The sequence below is a fragment of the Spodoptera frugiperda genome, chromosome 15 (genome assembly GCF_023101765.2).
Source record: "Spodoptera frugiperda isolate SF20-4 chromosome 15, AGI-APGP_CSIRO_Sfru_2.0, whole genome shotgun sequence".
NCBI lineage: Eukaryota > Metazoa > Arthropoda > Insecta > Lepidoptera > Noctuidae > Spodoptera > Spodoptera frugiperda.
The window spans coordinates 178,612-203,555 of NC_064226.1; the positions used below are offsets into that span (position 1 = coordinate 178,612).

The following is a 24,944-nucleotide window of genomic DNA, read 5'->3' on the forward strand; positions in this document are numbered from 1 at the left end:
TTACATTTTAATCTTTCAAACATGTTTGTAGTTACTATTGCTAATCCACTTTATAGGCAGATAGACTGAGATAAAGTTACATGTAACAGGAATCTCGGAATTATCTAAATCTAGTTGTAGATAAGTACTAATAGCGTATCAGCCTAGTATCCGCATTCTAGGACATCATTCGTCAGCACTAACAGCCTGCAGATGCACTGATGACATTGACAGACATGCCTCAAGGACGATGCTAATCTGTCCGTCATGTCGCTAGATATCTCACCATTAAGCACTGACGCTGAGTACTAGGATTAATGTAAAACTAATTAATTACTCATCTGTCTATATGTTGGTTGCTTGCACTTTAGATCCTTATCTATGTATACTTAGCATTTGGTATTTAATTGACTGTATGTTCGAATATAAGTAATGAATTGTGATTTGAATAAATGTATATAAGTATGCTTCTTGAATTTGTATATTGTAGCACGGCGATAAGTGATACCTAATTCTATGTTGTGTTAAATTGGTTGGTGAATTACATAATCTATGTTTATTATTTATTTCAGCACAAGTTAGGCAATGCGTTAAGTAGCGATGCTCCGATTGCGCACTGGCATCTCTCAAATTAATTGATCTAGATGAACATTATTTCAGTTAATAAGGCATTTTTTCATGAATCCTCTCGTTATATTCGAAACTGAAATTAATTATTTCCTGTCTTGAAATATATAATTTGGTGAATGTTTTCAGGTTATTCATAATTAATGGGATGGTATCGTTGCCTCTAATTAGTCAGCAGTGTTACACAATGTGCTGGGAAGTGACGTACCAAGTAAATGTGTACGCTACACCTTATGTAACGTGTCATTCACACACACGCGTACACTCACACTCTCATAATTGTCTATTTTCTACTGATTCTGCGTAATTTTAGAACTAGGAAAATATGAAGTTATTTTTAAAGCAACACTCACTCCCGTTGCGTACACTATACACTAACTCCGATTGTAAACAGTCGTTGTTAACTGTTTTATAATCTTAAAACTATTTCTGAAAAACTACTTAATACTTAATTGTACAGTTATGTCAACTTTACTCCAAAATGTGCATGCAAAAGTAAAGAACCAACGAGAATTAGAGTAGCTGAAAGACATTGTTGATTTCTTGTTATATGTAGGTTTCATCCGTTTTGCAATTAATCGGCAATATCATACGAGTAATACATATTATAACGCATTTTTATTCGTACTGTCGCAAGTACCTACGTGCGAATATGTCGAGCTCAACGTCTTTCCTTACTTGTATACTACTGTTTTCCTTTGTTACTTCATTTATTTTACCATCGAATTATTGTGTTTTCGTCTTCGTCTCTCAGTCCATTATTTATTTGCTTGAGATACTAGGCGTCTATTTGTAATGGAGAAGAACGATCTTACATCGAAGTGGTACTGTGTAGTTTTTATATGCTTTTAGTATGTATTACCTTATAGTAGACATCTAGACAGTCTGATGTGATCTCATGAAGTGCATGAAGATACCATTACAGTCACTCTGAGGATTCCCAACTGTTGGCCTCAACCCAGTTGGGAAAAGACCAGAGTGTAGTGTCGAAATAACGTTTAACTTTTTGTCATCAAGTATTTTGAGAATTTGTATTAAGTGCATCTACATTATATTTATAGAGACCAATCTATTTCTTGATTTGTAAATCATCATTTGAGTCAATTTATTCTCACATCAAGATAATATAGAGTGCATTGGGCAAAGTTTTTAATGGCAGCAGTTATTGCATTTTGCCTGGAATTTGGTTTCATTCGTTCAGATTGCAAGTTTCGTAAGAAACTGTTGCTTGGAAACTTATTAGAAGATTCACTAAAGATATTATAGTTAGGCATTCATATTTTAGCAATTTACGTCCATATTTTGTGCTAGGTAGAGCATGTCTCGGTTATGTAGGTAGACTGGGTAAAAATGATTCAGAAGTAGTGCGTAGGGAAAAATATATAGTTAGGTTGTTAAATATAGATTTTTGTAATAAATCTTTCAACCTTTCAGCAATAACATCTTAAAATAACAACAGACGTACAACTGAATGTATCGTTCGTCATTCGTCAGTTTTTGCTTCCCCGCCTGTTCTTGGTTCGCCATTGGAATAAAAACGTTGGTCAAAAAACTGCTTTAAAACAAACTGCATGGACGCGTCCATCGCCACTTACTCACCGCGTGACATCACCAGTGCATTCCGAAACTTCATATATCGTGTGTTGTATCGAGAATACTTATAAAATGGATTCCTTCACATCCGTTATTTAACGCGGACCATTAGTGAGGTTGCTGAGGGATGAGCTCATTCAACTTTTCCCTTTTTATAAGCTTCGCTCACTCGCCAGGTTTTATTGTGAGTTCAAAATTATGTATCTTCTTAGTATCCATGTTACTCATTCGTGTTCATTAGTTTTTCTGTCTTATCCATAACAACCTGAAATTAGTAAATTACTTACTGACAATATCAAACTTACCTGCCGCCGAAGATGAACAGGATAAATGTTAGTCGAATCCGAATGAATAAAAAGTTCAATGTCCCATACATACATACATGAGCTTTGATATAATTTGTCGTACCTATATCAGTCTCAATATCTTTGACTTAAACTTAGTAACCTAAAAAGTACCTATAGTTAATGTTTTATGTTTATGTAGTTCCTTAAGACTTGTATAATAATTTGACTTTCACGAATATTTAAGTAAAATATTATGAGGAAACCTAAAAACAATACACCAATCTTCACCAGTAAACAATGTCAGTTCTACGTACTATGACAAGCGGCTTTAGCACATCTGTGGGCCGTTATGTTATAGGCCGTCGTTTATACTGGTAAGTAAATTGAAATGTCAAACTGGCTTGTAAAGTCTGGGGATTGTCTAGAAATAATCGTGACGAGATACTTGTACGAGTAGCCTGTGGACAGAGATTAGTGGCGGTGACGTCACACCAGACTGGTTACTGTATGCTAATGACAGGACTCAACTATGACTAGGTAATCGACAGCTAGTTTATTTACTCGGAATTCAGCGGTACGTAACCAAAACTAAAATATAATTACAGTCGATTCTTCCTAAGATGATTCGAACCTTTCGATACTTCAAAGTTATCACGAGGTCCCTAGAAAATGTATTTATATTTCGAACTAAATCAATACATTTTTGTGCACTCGGTAATTCGAACGGAAAAACCATGGCCACGTAACCAAATGACTCGTTAATTCGAAGTTGCAGAGAGAAAAGGGCAGAAACATTTGATATTTCGAACATTTCGAAATATTTCAAGAGTCCCTTGAATTTTGACTTAACGAGTGTGGACTGTATTAAAATGTTTTCTGTGATCTGATAACAACAGCGTCAGAATATTCGCAATAAGTAAATAGAGGAACAACTTTTGTAGAAACTCCTATGTCAGATGTTACGTCTATTCTTTGTATCGATGAGCAAACAGATGACGAGTAAATACAAGTAAAAGAAAAGATTCGCAGAAACCGTCGCAGAGTAGAAAGTGAACATTTGGAAATTACATTTGTTTGAGCTGGACTTTTTCTAATTGTTATTGTCTTTGCGTGTCTCAGCTCAGCGTCTAATTGTAAGTAGTTAGGATTTATTCATGATACACGGCGTAAAAACCTGAAAGATATATAGAAAGATTTGTGAATTTCACTCTAAATGAACGAATTTAGAAGTGATATGTTATATGATATCCAATCTTCTCTGAAACTATGTTCATAGAATACAAGATAATGTTATACTTTTTTATTTGAGGGGGAAAGTCATCCAATGATTGCTCTCGCCTTGGATGAGTGGGAGTGTAACTAAAAATCACTCCGTTACTTCTCTTGTTTTTCGAGCCGGAATCCCGGTAACTTGCAGCAAGAGAATGTTATAGGTACTTAAACTTACATTTGTGGCCCATAGAGCTAGGCAGAACGATAGCTTCTCGATACATCTCTAGATTCCAGCACACTCATGTATCTGGTCATTCAAGTACATGAATATGAAAATTATCTGTATCTTAAAGATGTGCCAACTAGATAATACAAAGGTACTGACGCAATCAGACACCACTGATGACTTCACGCTGCACACCGGGATCTCGTGACTGCTCTCACGAATACGATATATTTATTTTTACATCTGTCATCGAATCACACCCATTCATATTCTCTATTTTTATCCTCATAGCAATAATAAGATTAGGCGGTGAACCTACTCGAATTATTATACGCTCTATTGAGGAGGAATCTATAGCCAAACACGAAGTACAATCGAATAAAATGGGTATAATCTTTACTATCTGGCATCAAAGTATGATCCAGAATTTATAATTTGATCGAATTCTAATCATCCGGCTAATTAAAATGTGAAGTATAAAATAATTGACAAAATAACTATGTTGAGTATATACCATGTCATATAATATTCGCATCAGTGTATACTCTGATAGCTAATAGGCGTCGCTTTACGCATCGAATACTCGGAAATGTTAATACATGCAAATATCGAAGCCCGAAGGTCTTTCATAGAAATCTGGTCATCACATTCCATAATAAGAATAAGATTATACTCATTTGACTTGCCAAACCAGGAAAACAATATGGCAGTACAAATAGATGCCTGTCCAAAGATTAGAGGTTTAAATCATTTCGGTATTCCAAAGTCTGTTAATAATGCTGTAACACGCACAGGGCCGTAATTGGACACATCATTATGATGGCTGTGTGATGTGATGGCGTGTGATGGATCACCATCTTGGAATCAGTAATTTGTGAGCAATATTCATGGTCAATGTACACCTCCGTGAGAGAATCAAGTTTATGGTCAGATTAAACAATGGTGTATGGCGTAGCACGTACAGATTATAATCAATTAATTTGTTATTGAAACTAGACTAGGTATTACTCATTTATTTCCATTATCAGGATTATTATTCCAGTAATGGGTCGGTAATGGTATATAATAGACCTATATTTATGTTAAACACTGAGACAAGTACAGGTATCACAAATACTAGGTATACTCAAAAAGTACGCTTACTTGACTAAAGAAACGAATCCGAGACTTCATATTCGATAGCCACAATCACAAGTCATAACATGCATTTATTTAAACGACATTTTTTCACATAATTAATGTTTTATTAATCATTTACGTGGCCCATTAGCTGTGCATATTAATGACATGCAAATTGTTTGACATTTTATATTCATTCATCTGACAGCTGTCACAGTGACTTATACTCAGTTTGTATATTTTTGCATATTCCGGAAACCGAACGGCATGCTTGACATGCCTTTCTTTGTCTTAGTTAAATATGTATGGGAATGTAAATGGAATTTGAATGTGTTATTTCATAGTGCCTGAAGTTTAATCTCTCGTATCTGTCTGTGTGTCTGGATGATCTCCGTTATGTTATCTTGTCATCTGTTTTTATTTATTACATCAAACCCACAATAATAGTAACAAAGTGCATCGTTGTTTCACTCGTGAACTCTTCGTGTGTGTGTTTAAAGTGATAATAGAAGTATACATCAAATATTTGTTCAAATCTGTCGGTTAATTTTAGTAGTTATCCCGAAACAAGATCATAAACAAACCAAATTATCTTTAACTGGATTCTACTAATCAGTGTAAATTAATCTGAAACATAAGACTGTTTATCAGTAATTTCATCAGCAGTAACATTCTTTTTAATGTCGAATAAATCAAGCAAATGTTAGCATCAATTAATTCAGCCCCGCTAAGTATGTCCAGTTACCTGATGTTGTCTGATGTGATGTGATGTGATGATCACCATCATTTCCTATGCCCTTGTTACAACAACGGTAACTTGTTATTTCGTTTATAGGAAGCGGGATGAGAGGATTTCCTTTATGTCTTCTACGTTTTCATTAATTTTGTTTTAATGGTGAAATACAGTGTTGTTATTGGCGGATGCGTATGATTGTTTGTCCTCAACCTGTTTTTTCAATAATAAATGGTTGTAGTTTTAGCAAAAAACTTAAGATATTTATGTTCTTATAAATAACAATGTAGTCAAACTGCAGGTTGTTCGATAATAAATCCAATATTTTCCTGTCATATATCAATTACTGAATTAATTATATTGTTTCGTACAAGACATATATAAACATCAGACATTATTTTCCTTATACCTACAAATACGTACATAGAAATACACTGCTGTTTACATATGTATAAAATTAAAATAACCACGTAGGTAATTAGTGTGACAAATATGTACAGCGGTGTTCTAAATCCGTCCCTGTGACAATAACACGTATAGATGGCGGCGGTGGGTGCTCCGGAAACGGCGCAGGATGCCAACGCTCCAACGCTGCTGTCTCTGTGCCTGTATGTGGGCTGTGGAGGAAACATTCATAGCGAGAGGCGAGAGACGCCAGCTTTCGTGCGCAGCTCTCTGTCGGGACCAACGTGAGCTGACTTTAATGAACTTTGCTAGGACAGAGAGTAGGGTGTAGATACGGATCTGTCTTGTTGAATGAGCTTATACGAAAAGCAAAAAAAATCATTGAAATTAAAATTATAAGTAACATCCCATGAAGTACGGAGTACGATGTTTCACACGCAAGTCCACAGTTTGCCCGTTTTTCCGAGACTATCATTAGCAAATGAAATGTCACATTCAACACACGCATCTGTCTCCCCTTTGAAGAAACAATAGGCTTTCATTGTCTGTAGGAAAATGGTTCCTTATGTATCGTACAAGACCACCTGCTCCCACACGGAGGTGGTCTCACAAAGTAAATCATCGAGGACAGGGCGCAGTACTTGTAATCTTGTATATTCTATCTAGTGGTACTTGCGTAAGGAGCACTTAGTACCGACACTCAACTAATTTGGGAGCCTTAATTGGTTGAGAAATAAACCAAATTACAGTCTCAATTACGTAACGCCTTAATTGTTATGGAGAGGAAAAAATAATAATTGAGTTCGAATTAATTGGGTGAGGCTGCGACAGGTGGCGTGCTCGTCGTTTTTGGGTTACAACTTTGAACTGTATTTGAAATTGGGTATTTCTGTAAAGTCTGAATATATGTCCGAATTTCGGAATAAGGGTCTGTCAGTATCTCGCTGATCTTATTATACTTATTGCGGTATAGCGACTGCTTGCGAAATGTTAATGTATTCATGTTATTACCATTTGAGGAAAACCGGCCTCTCGTAATGGTGACAAAGTTTTTTTTTAATTACCACAAACAGTTAGCAAGAACCATTAAACACGATATAAAGTTTGACCGAGAATAACAGATTCGTTCAGTCGGCGTAGTGAATGGCGGACATTACAGGAGGTGACTAATTCGTGATTAACGCGAATTATGTAACAAATTACTATAGACATAATGGGCATTATGTGCACAGGTGTTAGATAATATCAAACTGTCATGATACTATGTTATTTGTGACAATAATACGATGAATGAATGGATGGAAGCAAACGTTACAAGTATCTGCAGGAAGTAGGTTAAGGAAACTTTTTGTTAGTCTTATTCAAACAGGCTATTATTAATACAAATACAGACAATATTTTGAACACTTCAATAAAATATCCATTAACCAGGAATTTAAATCAGAATCACCAATTTATAGATAAGAAATAAAACAAACAGAACAAATTAAAAGCGATGCCTTTTAATAGGAATTTGTAATCAGTTGACAAATATTCAAATACCAATGAGTACACACGCAGGGCGACCTTGCTTTATCGTACATATATTTGCTAATGGCAGACGTCACACGATAACAAACTTTGAGGATACATAATAGAGTACATTATAGTCTGCAGGTACACATTTGGTTGGAGATAAGGCAACGGAACCAACTGAGTTCTAAGGTTATAGTTCCGCCTACTGCTGTAGTGGTTTCTACTACATTTAGTTTTAAAAGTATGTACTTACTACAAAAATAGACAAATTGTAATTGTATGTTTGTTCTCAAGGCCGCATGTGTATATGGTGTATTTCCTCCTTTATATTAATGATTTGGTACAAAATTGCATTTGTTTCATTCTAATAAACTAATAATCAAATATTAATTTGTTGCTGTAGCAGATATAATTTTGTTTTGAATAACTGTCAAGTAGTAACCTTAGTAGTGCCTAAGAAAGATTTGAAACCTTCATTAATTAATTAGAGAAGTATTTAAATAGCCTTCTGTAGTTTATTGGTCAGTGGTAGTTAGCGCGACAATGTAAGACAATGGTGCTTATTGACTCTCTCAGTACTACATCATTGCAGGAGGTAGGAGCCAGTGAGGAATATAATAAGTATTCAACCGATTTATTTGCCCACCTACTTAACGAGCCTGTGTGCCTCTTTGTCCACAAACTGCCAGCAGCAATATTTATTTTACTTATTCTCGACTTAATACAAGAAGCTCGTGCTTAAGTAACCAGAGATTGGATTGTGAATACATTATTTTTAATTTCTCGACAACTTATTGTACCTTAGAAACAACATGGGATTGTAGACAAGCATTAGTTTTTATCGAATAAAAAAAACATAGACTTCACTTCAAGACTCTCACGTTAACATCTATGAAATTTGCTTCTAGAGTTGAACTTTTAGACTATCAAATTCTTTAAAGATTATAGAGGACTAGCCGTCCCGACAGACGTTGTCCTGTCTACACGTCTTTAATTTGAAAAGTCGGATCCAATGTAAAACATTCCAAAATCAACAACTACTTAGTTATAAATTAAAAATTAATTAAAAAAACATTGTCCAGCAGATAAAATTGTGAATCTAAACCATTCTCAGATCCCCTTGAACACACACAAAAAAATTCATCAAAATCTGTCCAGTCGTTAAAGTTTGTATAAAGATAAATAACATTCCTTTTTACCCGACTGCGCCAGAAGGAGGGTTATTTAATATAGTTACTGTCATTTTGCCTTACCCCCTTAACTTAAAACGTGCCATGAGACATACTCAGCACAATACACAACACAAGTATACAGTCCATAAGTAATTTCCTCTGCGCTAAGGCGAACAATGATTGTCCAGCAAAATACCTGCCGCCGCCATTATCGCGCCTGCGCCGCGCGACATCACGTTTTCCTGCACAAAAGGAAACAAGGCGCAGCGTTATCGCCTGCAGACTGATGTTGCAGCCGGCGCTAATAACATGCTCACTTTGATTCCACTGACATTTATTACTGCGGACATTTCTTGGAATCCCAATGAGGATATATGCTTAATTGGTGCTTTATTAGCATCTTCTTGTAAAAAAGTTGATATTTAACAAGTACCTGTTGTTTTATGATGTCAAATTTATGGATACGAGATTATTTTGTAGCGTAGTGTGATGTCTTCATGAAGAATTTAGCTAGCAAAAGCTTCGCTTAAAATCCCCCAGCATCCCTATCCTTTCAAACAAAGTGTGAGAATTTTTTCAGCCACTCCAAAATGTGTGGCCTCCACCTGACATTTATCGTTATATCTAAGTCCATAACTGAATCATGATTAATCCCAAGTCACTCGATTGCGAATTACGATAATATTTAGATGCGTACGAAGCTATGTTGCAACATCATTGTCCCCCGAGACGATTGACCAACAATCCGACGAGTTTCGCAAAATAGCTGAGCGTATGAACTGATTGCTTACAATTCATACACGGCTGCATTGTTTTCACATGACAGATCTTTGTCCTTCCATTTTTATTCTCATTACTTTTAAATTAATCATTGTGTGTTTTGAGATCATTCTGATAGTCATTTTCGTCTAGCACGACACATTTATCTTCTCATGTAGCTGTGCACTGACGTAAACAGTCAGACACAGTACATTTACCAGCGCAACGTACGTAGATAATGCACAATGAGCCAAAAAACAAGAGGTTATTATGTTTTATGGGGCAGAACTGAAGCGTTTTGTCTTTACATCGCTTCACTACCTACCTATATACAAGTTAATATTAAGGAGGACAATTTTAGCGGATCCACTTTGTATTGCGGTGACTTTGGTGGAGATAACTAGCATCTTACGGGGCTTACTATATCAACCGTCTTATTCGGATTTTTACTCATTAACCAAGAATTTTCGAAGTACTAAAACCCGTTCTCTGTTGCGCAGGAGTCACCAGACGTGCGCATGGCGCTGCCGCTGCCGGCGCGCGCGCCGGACCCCACGGCGCTGGCGGCCTACTGGGCGGAGTACGAGGACCTCTGCCGGCAGATCAGCGCCGCAACCGAAGATGATGACAACCATTACGAAGGTAGGATTCATTCTTAGTAACATTATACCTTGTTTTCCAAGATATTTTAGTCTTTTACTGTAAACATGGGAACTTTGAATGTCAAACGTGGCCTGGTACGGCGCTAGTGATGTAAATGGTCACAAATCCGATTTCTAACAAATATATTTGTTAGTTTTGGATTTTTTGGAATTAGGCACTTAATTATGTGAAACATGGATGACATAAAATAAATCTATAATGTAATGATTTGAACGATAAAAACACCGATTGTTTAAATGTCGACCACGAATAACTGAAACCGCCAAAGTAATCGTTTCCCGTAACCGTTGGTAACCGATTGCCTTAAACTAAACATTATCGAGTTATTTCAATTTACACAAATGATAAGCACTCGATGGCGAAGGCTGTTCTTTCATTACCAAAGCGTGGAAATTCATTTGTGACGGCTTTGGGCACTGACGTCTCTAACATTATTTATGAATTCAATCAAAATAATTTCTTGTGATTTCCTACATAAGTTCTAGTCTTTATTATGTAATATGGCTTTTGTTATTTATTATTTTCATTCATGTTTTATTTCTAATTCGTCCAACTTGAGGCACAATAGTTATGTTCCTCGCTGTCTAGCGCCCAATAGACGGTTGGGTGACGGTGCTAATATTTTAAGCTCACAATCCCGTGTAGTAGTGTTTTGTTAATTAATACTTTATAATCAGCCTTGAAGGCGTTTACAGTTCTACTTATCACAGTCTCAGGCATTATTCATTAGTCATTGTACTAGTGACTTCTAAAACCTGAACTACTTAGATTACATCAGTTTTGCAACATATACCTACATCAGCACATACATGACTGTAAATACTGGTACATAAATACGTCGTATTTATTTATCGGTCACTAATGTGTATGTGTTTGTATTATACATATTATTGTAGAATATACTTATTTCTCACTTAGGACCGATAATGCTATCGTTCGTGTTTGACAAACGTTTTGTGTCGTAATAATTTATTGATGGTAAAGTTATACGACTCCTGCCTATTTTTTAAATGGCTTTGAATATTTTTATTTTATTTAAAATCAATAACTGTCATCGATAAAAATATTTTTACGCCAAGTTCGGCTATTTATAAGGATGTGGTCATATTAATCTTAATAATTTAGAAGCAGAGGCACAATAGAGGAACTCCTTGGTCGGAATACAAGTTTGATACGATTGCTTACAAGTTTGACAGTGTCTGTGTTCGGGTATGTGCTCTGGCCGTTGTTTGCGCAATTACCGAGTAATATTAAATAGACCCCAAGGTCGGGCCACTACGCTCGTTGTTGCCTTAATGGCATTCATGTGAGCGTTAATTATATTTGCAATTAAACACGGGATTTCAAGATGGACGCCGATGAGGTCACTGCTCGATGAAATATTTTTCAAAAATTATAGGTTTATCTGTTTGATTGTTTTGTCACGTCTCTTGCGAAGAGATGTTTAAATAAAATATTTATATTTCTGTGAAAGCATAATGCACACACGGAGCACGATTAGCAAACATGTTACCGCTATTTTTACATGGTTCGTGACCGCAAAATGGGTTCTGTCAATCAAAATTTGCATCGCTTTATAATCAACGTTAAGTTGATTCGGAGAATTCTCCAGTGTTTCTGCACTTACAGCAAAAATACCATATACTTACACTCAGGCGACAGCACATCAAGGTACCCCAATCCATCACACGCATTTAATATATTTTCAACCTTACCTTTTTGTAATAAGTGTCAAAATCCATTAAAGGATTTTAACATTGTGAGGAGGTAGCACCATGTATCCAAGTGTCTGTGTGGGAGCCTTGACATGTTCTAGTTCATATGGATGGCCTTCGCCACATGTTGTGCTTGAAGAATTTTAATTTTCCCATTCAGCGCCACAATGCTGGTATTGTTCCGCCGGCAATTACACGCAAATACGTTCTTTTGTCCCAATTCGTGTTTCTAAAGAAACCGAGACACTTCACTTTGGCATTAGAAAAAAAAGAATTAGGTTATGTTGCCATCGTACAGTATCATTTTATAATACTGTCTAGGACTCTAGGTGGTCCAATACTGATCATATTTTATTTAGACTTTATAAAAGTACCTACAACTAGATTTTTTTTGTTGGACTTTCTTTACCATAAGTCTTATAAAAATCTCTGAACACATTTACACCAAAACTTAATTACTTTTTAACATTGGCAGCACTAAATTTAAAATGGCGGCGAGAAGGTAATATGTTTCCTACTTTCCTCGCTCGGTTGTGGCCGCTGTGGTGCAATAAGAGCAGTATTTCACGACACTTCACATACGGCGAGCAGCTCAGCAATCCGAACGAGTTCCCCCAGCCTTGCTGTGCGGCTGCCGAAGCCAAGGTCATGTAAATGTCACCTGTGTACCAATACCGTGTCAATGGATGTAACTGCTAGTGAGCACAGCGCGGGTTTACTTGGGCCGTGTTCTCATCTTGTTAGCCGTCGTAGAAGAATTTGGAAAGCCTAGCTAGTGCTATCCACTACACCAAGCTGCAGACGTTGCACTACTATCATTGTTAACGTTACCTACAAGCATACTTGAAGTGCCAAAACGTTACGTGTGTGTTATATTATAAAGATCAAAATGAAATAATTGCCGTAGACGTGCAGTCGGTTAACTTTACAAATAATAGTGAATGCCACAAGATTCCACGTTTATTGTGCAGTGAGCCACACGTGACGTCGTATAGGTATTATCTATCTGCCGATATACAACTGCAGCTGTGGACAGGTACATTTAATCATATTTAGATTAACCACTTATCGCGGCCTTAGGAGGTCGCCAGCAAGTGGTTGATAAAAATATAAATAAAATATTATTTAATCTAGAAGATGAAGAAGACGTTTTAATAATTTTCAAATTAATTATTATGTCGTCGTCATAGGAACTAATCGAGTTTAACTGCAATCAGTAACGAGAGTAATATATAAAAAATATGGTTTACATTTTCGGGACATGTAGGTGGCGCTAGAGACGTATTAGGCTCTGTACATTATAGTTAAGCTATGATATACTACTAACCATGGTAGTATCGATATTTAATAAACGTATTATCATATTAAAAAACAAAGACTTTAAGCATAAATAAGGTAACAAAACCTTTAGTTTACTCTGACATTTTAGCCCAGCGCACCTTAAATGACGAATGAACGATTCACGGTAAACAAAAAATATAATGTATTATGCAAATTATTATATTTATAATGTGTCATACGATTATATTGGAATTGATGTCGGCGTAATATAAACACTAAATATTCGATACGTTTCGCACAAGTTCACGGAATAAGAACTACGCAATAAGGTGTGTTTACCTTCTCAGCAGTTGTTTGGTTTGGTTTACTGCATTTTATTGTTTTCATTTAAACTATAATTGTCTCATTAAATGCCCTCTGTATTGAGTGATTGTACTTAAAGTTAATTGTACTAACTGCACAATAACACATCAGGTCCTTTGAACATCTATTTCTGATATCACAATGAGGTTTTGTTGGCGTAACACTATGCTTACCCGGAGCTGCGGATTACCTAACAGGTCACCGGGGCTCTGGCTCGAAAAAGCAGGAGTAGTAAAGGGGTGATTTTTAGTCAGTACGAGTCTGACACCCCCTCTCACCTCAACTGAGGTGGAAAAAGCCATAGAATCTTTTCCCCTCTCAAAAAAAAAAACACTATGTGCATACAATGGACGCAGTAATTAGTCGCTACATTAAAATTTTAATTGTTAAAATTATCCAAGTCAGCTCTATACCACTATGTTGGTAAATACTCTGTTATAATATAACACAGGGAATAATATAATTATCATATTTTCAGCTTATTTGTATTTTGTCTCGTTAGCTAATTATAGTTAGTTTTGCATGTACTAAACCTGTGCAAATAATCTAAATATGTCGGCGTGAGATCCGGGTCTCCTAACAAGGCTCCGACCAGTTTACGACTGACACACAGATCGTTTGTCATATTCGTGCAATTTGAGGGGAAATTAATTCTAAGCTTGGTCCTAACTACAAGCTAGATACATTTTCGGTGCGGAGTTTTCTTTAAAAATGCCATAATATTTTGACACAAAGTGAAACTACGTTTGAAGTGGAAAATACCAATCATAGAAATAGTCAACTAGAACCAGAGATCCAGAGGGCAACATATTATTATTATTATAGTATTTTTACCTAAGAATATAGTATCAGTATCAATAACCGTTCAATCTGTGACCAATCCATTCACTTTACTTTTCCTGAACCTGTTTCTTCGTATTCACATGCAACCTTTACCGTGCCACGCACAATCATAAAGATCACTATCAAAATCTGGACAAAACGTTTTTCAAAGAAAAAAATTTTACGATTCTTAAGCCCCTGCTTAACATAACATCAGTGGAGTATAACAGAAATAGATTCCACTTCCCTCATTTATACAGAACTCGCTTCCTGCACACTAAATCTGGCTAATTCTGTAGTCGCTTGAAAAATGATTCTCTTCCTGGTTCAATATAAACTACTGTATTTTATAGAAGTTGTATGTATAAGTATAATTATTCCATATATTTATCTATAAATACGAGCTACTACATTACGGCACTTAAAGAAATAAGGCCATCGACTAACGAACGAAGGTATAAATCGTGTAGTGGTGAATGAAGTGCAGTGGGAGCTTCATTCAGGAAGTGCAGCACATTCCCGCGGCCACTGGCTTACTGAGCAGACCAATAAAAGATCAAACAGTCTGCTATCAAGGATGCTACTCGCTGGGAATTGGAATAAAGTAATAAATTACATTCCGAGTCGAATTATTAACACTTGGGTAAAAGTTGAAAGGATCTGTCTTAGTTTTTATGTCTTTGAGATTTATGTTCTGTTATTTATACAACACCGAATGAACCTTATCGTTTAGCAATACAGTTCAAAATCCATTTAATTAATTGTATGAGTTTTTAAGATAGCTTGATGTGCTGGTGTACCTATCTATGAAATTGAATGCACTTGTAATCGATTTATATCTTGGGAAAAACTATCGCAATGATAAGATACGAACATATATCATCCAGTTGCAAATGTGAACACATAGAGAAAGATGTTGCAACTAACATACTTACAAATACATGTTGTAATAATGACCTGTAAGTTGCTCTCGAGGCAATGGTGGCCAATGAACTAATGAAGTCGTGAGCGCCAAAACTTCAGTGAAGTAATGCCAATCAACTGGCAACCAGTAACCAGTCGCCGAGGGGCCAACAGTAACTGTGATATTAATGATATTAGTGTTGAGTTGTACCAAGTCAATTGATAATGCGTTTCATTCATTTATAGGCGTAATAAAGTATTAGGAAAAATATTAGTGAAGGCGTTTGACGAGCTATTTGGAAAATAGGCAAGTGTAATTGTTGACGGTGTAGTTTTACTTAAATCTTCCATCGTTCTAAATCTGTGAGAAAATGAACCAACCGGAATAGTGCAAACAATGCTGTCCACTGCAGCAGTACTCGGCAATATAGCAAATGTTTACACTCGGCGACGGACGCTCCAGTAACGGGGTTATTATAACGCATCCACGCACAGTTACATCTAACCGTTGACAATTACACGCAGCTCGCCATCATCCACACCTCCGGCACCCCGAGCACCACGTCCAGACAGTATACATATTCATACCCTCGTTACACCTCTCCAGGGTCCCGCACCCGCGAGCCGCGACACGCTACTCGTAAATCGAGATTACCCAATAAATCTGTTGTGAAACGTACAACCTGCGCGCACTCGGATAGAATCGATTAATTGGCGTACGAAAGCAATCGACATAACACACGGAGCCGGTGTTTGTATCGGAACTTTCGTACGTCAACGTTGGGCCCGCATTCCATATCAACAACTGGTTTTGTTGAGAAAACCGGACGCTTCGAAACCAATGCTATCATCGCAATTTCTCAACTTGCTAAAGCACCACGTAACCTTCCTTTCTCAAGTTTAAGTTCTGCCGCACCTCTCAGTTGCAAATCAACTTGAAGGTTATTAATCACCGCGTACATACTCGATGGCTGACGAGTATCTCTCCGTTTTGATGGAACAACTCGCAAAATTGCCTTTTACTCTCATAACTTACTTTTACTTTTATGTTTATTATGCATGAAAACTAGATCCATTTTAAGAAGCTTCACAATCTCATTTTCAAGTCGTTCTTTACTTTGTAAGCGTAAAACAATTTCTTAACAAAGATTAATTCTTATAAAATTAACAATGATGTAATCGCTCACAACGTCTAAATTGACGTAATGAACACAAGTGCAGCAGTAGACGGGCGGCGCGGTGTGTATCAGTATTGTGATCTCTATGACGGATGGTGGAACCAATGATGTTGTATCTGAGGACGTTGCACTTGGGACCACTGAGAGAAACCTGCCGATGCTAAAGATGGCTTGAGACAAGCACTAAAAGACATTGAAAAGTGCTAAGACACGGGCACATTAGCTCTGCGTATTGACTGTATGACAGACAAAGGAGTTCCTTACTTAGGTTCCAAGAACTCGTCGCGAGGTGTCGCTCGTTTTGTACATTTTACGTGTTCGGTCGCCCTTTTCCTTGTTCGTTATAATTGTGTGCGTGTATGAAAATGTTTAGATTACAACCATACAATAGCATAATAGAAAACACATTGTGGACATAAGTCTTACATTTTGGGTGAAGTGAATTACAACACGGAACACTTCACCAGATTTTCAGCAGTCAATTTTAAAATTTATGACGCGAGTAAAAGTAAATCCAACGGAATAGCTAATCAACGTGTTCATGGAAAAATGCATAGTTAATAGGTAGGTCACTGCGGCAAACTAAACAGGAAATGTAGTACAGGCTGCATAGCATACATAAACGATGTTTAGAGCCGGCTCATGTTGATAGTGCAGGCTGCGCAGGCTTCTTGCTTACAGTTACCGACATAGTGCAGGTAAACGCAGAAGGTACAATCTTCTTTATTGCATTTCATAAAGTTAATTGGTTATTTTATTAAGTTGTATTTCTTTATGGGTCGACTAACGTGTTAGATAAATTAAGATACGGTCACACTGCGGCTTCATTTATTTACAAAAATGAGTTTGGTAATGTGTTTATTACTGTCTTTACAAGACGTGCTTTAGCATTTACTGTTTTTGGAGAATTAGCAGTAAGTGGTCCATTTAGTGCCGTTCAGATTATGTGGTTTTTAAAATACTGTTTCTACGGAATGAGTGTGCATGTTAATAGCCGTAAGCTTGCTAAGCACATGATTAACTCACTGCGTAGTGATTGTATAACCACCACAGCAATTGGCAGAAAATTCACCAACCACAACAATGCAGATTAGAATCCAATCACAATTACAGTGGCCGTCCATTCAGGTCCGTCCGATTCATGTGCGGCCATACATTGACAACCTTTGGCGATGCAGTCGACGACGGATGTTTACTCTAGCGTGCAGTGCGCATGCCCAGCGCCAGCCAATCGGGCGGCAGCACCCGTTATACCGAATGAGATTGTTGGTAACGGGACTGCGTTTGCGCCGATCCGATGGTACGCTGCCCGACGGGTCTGTCCCGCAGTCCCACAAGGTCGAGCGATTTGTTTGAATATCATTAGCGTCTGTAGTGCTGCGGTCCGTCTGTGTGGTCGCCGGCTGATGGGCCCACCGTTTTGATCAGCTAGCTCTTCGTTATTCTCCAAAGAAATGGAGGTCTGAGGTTTTGCATCCATTGTACTTTTCTGAATGGAACTAGGTACCGACTGTTTACACCGGACTCATAGCATGTGCTTAGAATTTTATTTCTTATTCGTTGAATTTTACTTATAAACCTGAACCGTTGTCTTCTAATAAAGTTCGTTAATGCCAGTAGCTAAAGTGTTTGCACCAGTCTCTATTAATGTACTTGGATCATATCAGAAAATTAGATTAATTCATAGTCTTATAATTATCTTATCTAATTGGCCGCTATTGAGTAACTCCATTGACTACTATCTGTTCTAATTAGAAACAGTTTCAAGGACACTTGCTCTGATATCTCTATATCGAACGTTCCGATACATTAGGATATTGACAGAGATTTCGTACAAGCCTACAAGGTGAGATTATATACCTGTTACCTAAGTAGGTGTACCTACTTTATTATCTTATTGAGTGAATTACCTGCTTAGTAAACATGATTGGTTCTACTTTATTTCCTTTAACGTTAATGGTTTATATTCTGAATGAAATTTAGTTATCGTTTAGTACTTTGTGCTTTTTTTTTCGCTAAAATGCTCGGAAATAGGAAGGAAGTGATGTCGATGTTTGAAGTGATTATTTAGTAGGTACTCGTACTTGCCATAAAAAGTAATATTGTTTAGTTCTTTTTGTTATGTTTCAGATGAATATCAGTAGAATAACTAGAATAAAAACTGTATGGTTTCTGGAAGTGCTCGCATGCTTCACTGACTTAGTATAAAAAGTGGTTTACGCATGTTTTAACACAATTGTTTCGTCAACATACTGCTCATTAGACTGCATAAGTCAAATCTATCTCTACTTACTTTTTTATGAGGGGGGAAAATCAATCATTTCTTCAATCATCCTTGGGCGAGGCGAGAGGAGGACTCTTACTGACTAAAAATCATCCCGTTGCTTCGAGCTGGAGCCCCGGTAACCCGCTTGGTAGTCCGTAACACGGCGTGATATACTGAAACTACATTTACCAATGTGTGTTGATACATATCACCTTTTTATTTTTTTCATTCTACACGCCTTTCCTGTGCGGAAATAAATACTTAGTTCCAGCTTCATTGTCTAATCGATTAAACAGTTATTTAGTTATTACAAGTCTGTTGTTTCCAAGAATGAATCGATTTGATTTCCTCAGCGAACGTGACATGTAATGCCTTGGTTTAAGGTCGAGGATCTTTCCGCCATTTTATTTTGTGCAGGAACAATGAATTCCAAATTAATAATTTTAATCGTTGTTAAGTATAGGCTTTAGTTATTGAACTCTACCAAAATTGGAAGTCAATGTTAATTGAATGAGTGTTATAATTACAATAATTATGTTAATTAGACTAGGAGCCTTCAGATCCATTTCAAAGTCACGCAAAGTTTGGTTAAGTTATTAAACTGGTACACAAGTTCAATGCTAAATAAATGATTAAAAAGGTATCAGTCATCATAGTTTTGTTTCAATACGAACTGTATAAAATGGATACAACAAATAAAACATACATCAGTAACATATTACTTACGTTACAGAGTATTGAGTAACGAAGCACCTGTCAATTTAATTATAATATCTAGCAAAAAGTACATACAGGCGCCAGCACATCAAAGTATACCAAACTATTTTAATGTTTATCCCAAAGTGATACGGTTGAAAATCGATTGAGCAAACTGTCAGTTTGGGGCAGCTGGATGTGCAGGCACCTGCATTTATTTCAATTACATAGAGATGCGCATTAATTTTAGCACAAACTTCTTTTATTTTCATCTCGTTTTAATTGTATATCACCTGCTTGACATTAATAACTCAATTCATTTAAAAATACACAATTTATTCGATCACCTGCGTATTGCTATCGATATAATAATATGTTTATACATATACTATACATAGTAGCTAAGCTAGACGAATAAAATAGCTCATAAAACTAATTGTATGGGATTGATTTAATAGAATCAACCTTTTACTACTCTATTCTTTTACATTCTTCTCTATTCTATGGCTCTTACTAGACAACCAACGTTTTTGTCGTTTGCTTAACGTAACTAGTTCTACGAGTAATACAGTACACCTTGTCCGCCTGTAGGTACCAATCGTATTTTTTAATCTATCTATACTTATAATAAATCTGTAGAGAAGTCAATTCTGTACATGAAATATATTTCCAAAATAACTTCAAGTAAATGATCGATACTGACGCCAAAAATGCACTTAGAAATTTTTTTGTCTGTCTGTCTGTCAGTCTGTCTGTCTGTCTGTCTGGCTGTCTGTCATTGTCTTGTCTGTTGTCTGTATTTCTTGATAGAAACAAAAAGGGCTCGACAGATTACGAAACTTGGCAATTGTTATTCAACTTGGGCAGGTTAGAGTATACTTTTCATCACGCTACGATTTAGGAGCAAGCAGTGAAGGGAAGTGATGGGAAAACAGGAGAACTTACTCCATTTTTTTAAGTTTCCGTGCGTTGCAGCCTTACATGGTTAAAGCTACACAGAAATAATGTATCAATGTTCTCCTTAAAATTGTTTAAAAAATATTCCACGAATAAATGTCTATCTCTTATGGTTGATCAATAACACGTATAACTCTCGATAGCTTAGCACTTCGGGCTATCTGATTATATTTGTCTACTTTTACGTTATATAACACTCTCATTCATCCCTAAATTAAAAAAATGTTAACATTATTACCTATTTAATATTAAAAAAGAATCATAGAAACGGAAGTAAACCACATTATTACGATAATAAGCCATCGTGCTAAATATGAATCGATATTTCCGGGATTGCGAAAGTTAGCAAATTTAGTATAAGTAATAACGTTCGTTTGCGGCGGAATATTAAGTAGGTATCCAACCTAAATGAATTTATATCTATACCTACATCTAATAAATCTGTAGAAGAGTCAATTCTGTACATTGAAAATATTGAAAAAATAAATAGCAGTGTTACTGGATCGATACCAACCCAACTATGTGATTCTTTTTATCTGCCTGTATGATCGATCAGGCATCACATCACGTGAAAACTAACGGTTCGATTTCAATAAAACTTGGTATACCTTATTACTCTGGGCATAAAATAGGATACCTTTTATCCTGTGCGATGTACGTAAACTTAATTTTTCAGCTCTTGTATACTACAGAACGCGAGCTCAACTTTTGTAGCTTGTACCTAAGGATCTCTTTAAATTATGGGCCTAGCCGTATTTTGTTTTATAATTTGTATTTGATAAGATGTCATTGTCAGAGTTACTCAAAAAGAAATAAATCGTTTCGCGAAGTATTCATCCGCGCGGACGGAGTACGCCTGTAGCTAGTCTCTTGTATAAGTACATAAAAGATTCGTATGTCATAGTTTACTGTATGTAATTTTGACAGTTGTCTCAGTATTTTACACTTGATGGCATCATGGCAATAAACAACTTTGACTTGACTTTGACTGATGCCATCTGATGCAGGGCTGTTATTACGTGTCGTTCGCAGTCGCTATCAATTGTCCGTAACTGAGCCGCTACTATTGAGCTACTGTTTATTGAACGTAATTTGTATTGATAATCAAATTGGTTTTATTTTATGTTAATGTGTGGATTTTTTTACGTGATTGAGTTGATTTTTCACATTTTCTACTTTTTACAATTTTCTAACCTTACTTTGCATCTTTAATGAATAAAATCAAAATATGTAATGGAATATCAATCCAATAACTGTTTCAATAAGTTTGTGGGTCATATCGTCGAAACATATGTGACTACATTACATTATCATAAAATTAAATAAATTAAAAATAATGTTTACAGCTTATTTGAATCGACTTATATGATAAAGGAACGTGGAGTAAAGCTATTATTACCATTTTTATTTAAATAGAGACAGCCTATTGGCTATTATATCATCAGATTGTTGGGTGCCTACTTTATAATGTGTAGTTGTTGCGCCCCTGTTAGATGTTATTGTAATGTTTTTATTAGAATACGTAATAGTGGCGCACGTACACTATTAAATAGAAAGTCCAATAGACATGGTAAAATCAGTTGCGAACAGTGAAAGGAAAATTATAGGTTTGGATCTCATATGATTTGATTCATGTAATACATATCGTATCTATTGCAAACAAATTAGTTTAATAAATGCCATGCTATAAGGTCGATATTTCTGTAGCAGTGTGCGGTAAACTAGAGTTATTAAGCTGTTGTATTTATAGGTGCTCCTTTAGTATTTTGTACCTAAGTGATAATTATTGTCAGACGTTTTCCTTGTTCTATTAATTTGTATTTGACGTTGAGAGTCTTTTATTTATCGTTTCGGTTATTCTCATCTTTACACGCGTAATAATATCTTGACAGAGGATTCGTAGTCATAGTTTCAGATGACGTACCTCCACAGTTTTACTAGAAAATTAACATTAAATAAAGATAATAACACACTGAGTTGGACACACAATACAACATTCGATCCAAACACAAAACAAGTAATTTTCATGTTAGTTGTTACAGTGAACAGCACCGAATCATATCATTATATATCTCAGTATATTACGTAAAGTATTTCCTTCCTTCTGTTACATAATGTAAGAGATCTCATTTGTAATTAATTTATGTAAACACACGGTACACGTGTTACTGTGTTACCGTGCTTACTTCACGAGTTATGCTCACACAGAGTTGGTAACGCTTGTAATGGTCGTAGCGCGAGCCGCGGTACGTCGCCATTATAATTATAAATTATTGTATGTTTTTGTATCTGTTGTGATTCTTTTTTATCGGAATTGTACACTGTGGTGTACTTACATACATAATAATATATCATCGTTGTGTTAGTTTTATTTGATTGTGATACTTTGTCTATTTTTAAGGAAAACTATAAAGTTTTGCTTTTGGTAGGATAGCCTTCTAAGACAATCTTTGTGGAAACATAGTGAAACATTGTTTGGAAAAACCAGTGTCTACATTTTATCAAAATAAATGATAACTCGTATTGTTCATTTACACTAATTTCTACTATTACTTGGGTTTTATGAAAACAACATAATAAAATCTTCCCCGTGAATCACAAAGCGTAGAACTCAATGATTCATAAGAAAAGTCCATTGATGTAAATTGTTGAGACTTACTAATTGGTTGCGTACATTTCCAGTTTAAAACAGTTGAAAAGACAGACTTAGCTTCAGAACCTACTAACTTACTTAGGAAAACTTGAATTAAAATGGGTCCTGGACTTCGGGAAATACGCAATTACCAATTGATTTCTCAAAAACATTAATATAAAATGTATGTACTTAACAGATGAATGTCCAGCCTCACAAACATTGAATTAATTTGATCTCATTTACTTACCTGGCCGACCTTCTTGCAACATTCGACTTAATGACTTTGATTTTTTCATACAATCGAAATATGTAATTGCTTTTGAACCAGTTATGAAATTCAATTACTTATGAAAATATTATAGTTTAGCGAGTGATCTTGAAATGACGATGGCCTTCTTAATTTTAATTGATGTATGCAAATGACTAGGAGTATTGCTATCGGCTATTGCTATACGTAATTAGGCAGTTCTTTACTTGCGTAGGAAGTAATGCAATGATTTAATTTATATTAATGGCTTTGGCTGTCAAACAAGCACGTGGTGGTTCAATACATTGCATTGTGACATTCATTCTACATCTACATAATATTAAGTAAGTAGGTACTAATTGCTGATTATATTAAGCACCGTTGTTTTTATATTTGTAACAACCTTGATAGCAAAAAATGTTCTAAATTCAGATTTAAATAAATTATAGCACTTTATTATTTATGCACAGTACAATGTTGTGGTATTAAAAATAAGTATATTTTATACATATATAGGAATTTTCAAATTATATAAAATGGTATTTTTCGAAATGAGTGATCTACAAATAGCTAGGTAGGTTAAAATAATATGTGGTGATTGATAATGAAATTCATGCGGTTGATAAATATCCCTTACTAATAAAATAAAAAAAATAAATTATGAAATTAATTAATTTGTTTGTTATTTTCATTTCATATAAAAATATGAAAAATACAATAAATTAGGTGTAAAACAAAACAGAGATCATAGTGTTGTTGTCTTGGAATACAACAATATGTCCGCCGCACCTCTGTTACTCTGTTGTTTATACATAACTAGGTACGAGTTTATTTACGTCGCCATTTTATTTTTACTTCGTCTACGTCTTGTCAAACATTCATTCATTGGAAAAAAGCCGCGAACTGGCGTCAATGGCGTCACAGTGTTAAGTATTCTGTGTTATTTATTGCATTCCTCGTGTGGGCGGGTTCGGATAGTTTAGAAGCTAGTTTAATGTGCGTAGTACGTGTAATAACATAATATTTACGAATAATACAATTAAGCTCTGACAAGTATGTAGTTGGATTTTACTATGTAGTTGGATTTTACAAAATAAACATGAACTGTTATTTCTGTAATGTAGTTTAGATTCATTTTAGTATTTTCCCGTTATTTATCTATTTCCTGGACCGTTTTATTACAACCAATAACACTTAGTTCCAATAATTTCTACCAATTATCAAAAGGAACTGTATCCAATTCCGCGGGTCATTCACCTTCATAAACATTTTTAATTGACAATACAATGATTGCCACACATAAACATCTATTATTAATGTATTATTCTTCCGTTTATTTTTACTTTTTTTTAAATGGAGCAGATTGGCAAAGGAAACTAGTTTTTGTTACGTGTCGATTTAATTTTTTGCTCCCAACGGTTGTGATCGGTTTGCCAGTAACGGTGCTAGCGTTTACAATAATAATACCTATATTAAGATGTCGGCATCTCCCTTTTGTTGATTGCTTATAGTTTGCAATTTCCAATCAAATTCTAATAATTGAGTGGCAATTTAGTTTTTTATTAACTGGGAGAATGGGGATTCTGTGTTG

At 35.7% G+C, this 24,944-nt stretch overlaps 1 protein-coding gene across 7 annotated transcripts in view; it reads left to right on the plus strand.

The window, feature by feature from the left end:
- LOC118271711 (rho GTPase-activating protein conundrum) overlaps window positions 1–24,944 on the plus strand; it is an 89,641-nt gene that overhangs the window by 38,042 nt on the left and 26,655 nt on the right. For all 7 annotated transcript variants that reach the window (XM_035587877.2, XM_035587885.2, XM_035587893.2 and 4 more), the window contains one exon: window positions 10,128–10,269. In XM_035587877.2, coding sequence (XP_035443770.2) covers window positions 10,128–10,269 — 142 coding nt within the window. The remainder of the gene's footprint in view (window positions 1–10,127; window positions 10,270–24,944) is intronic.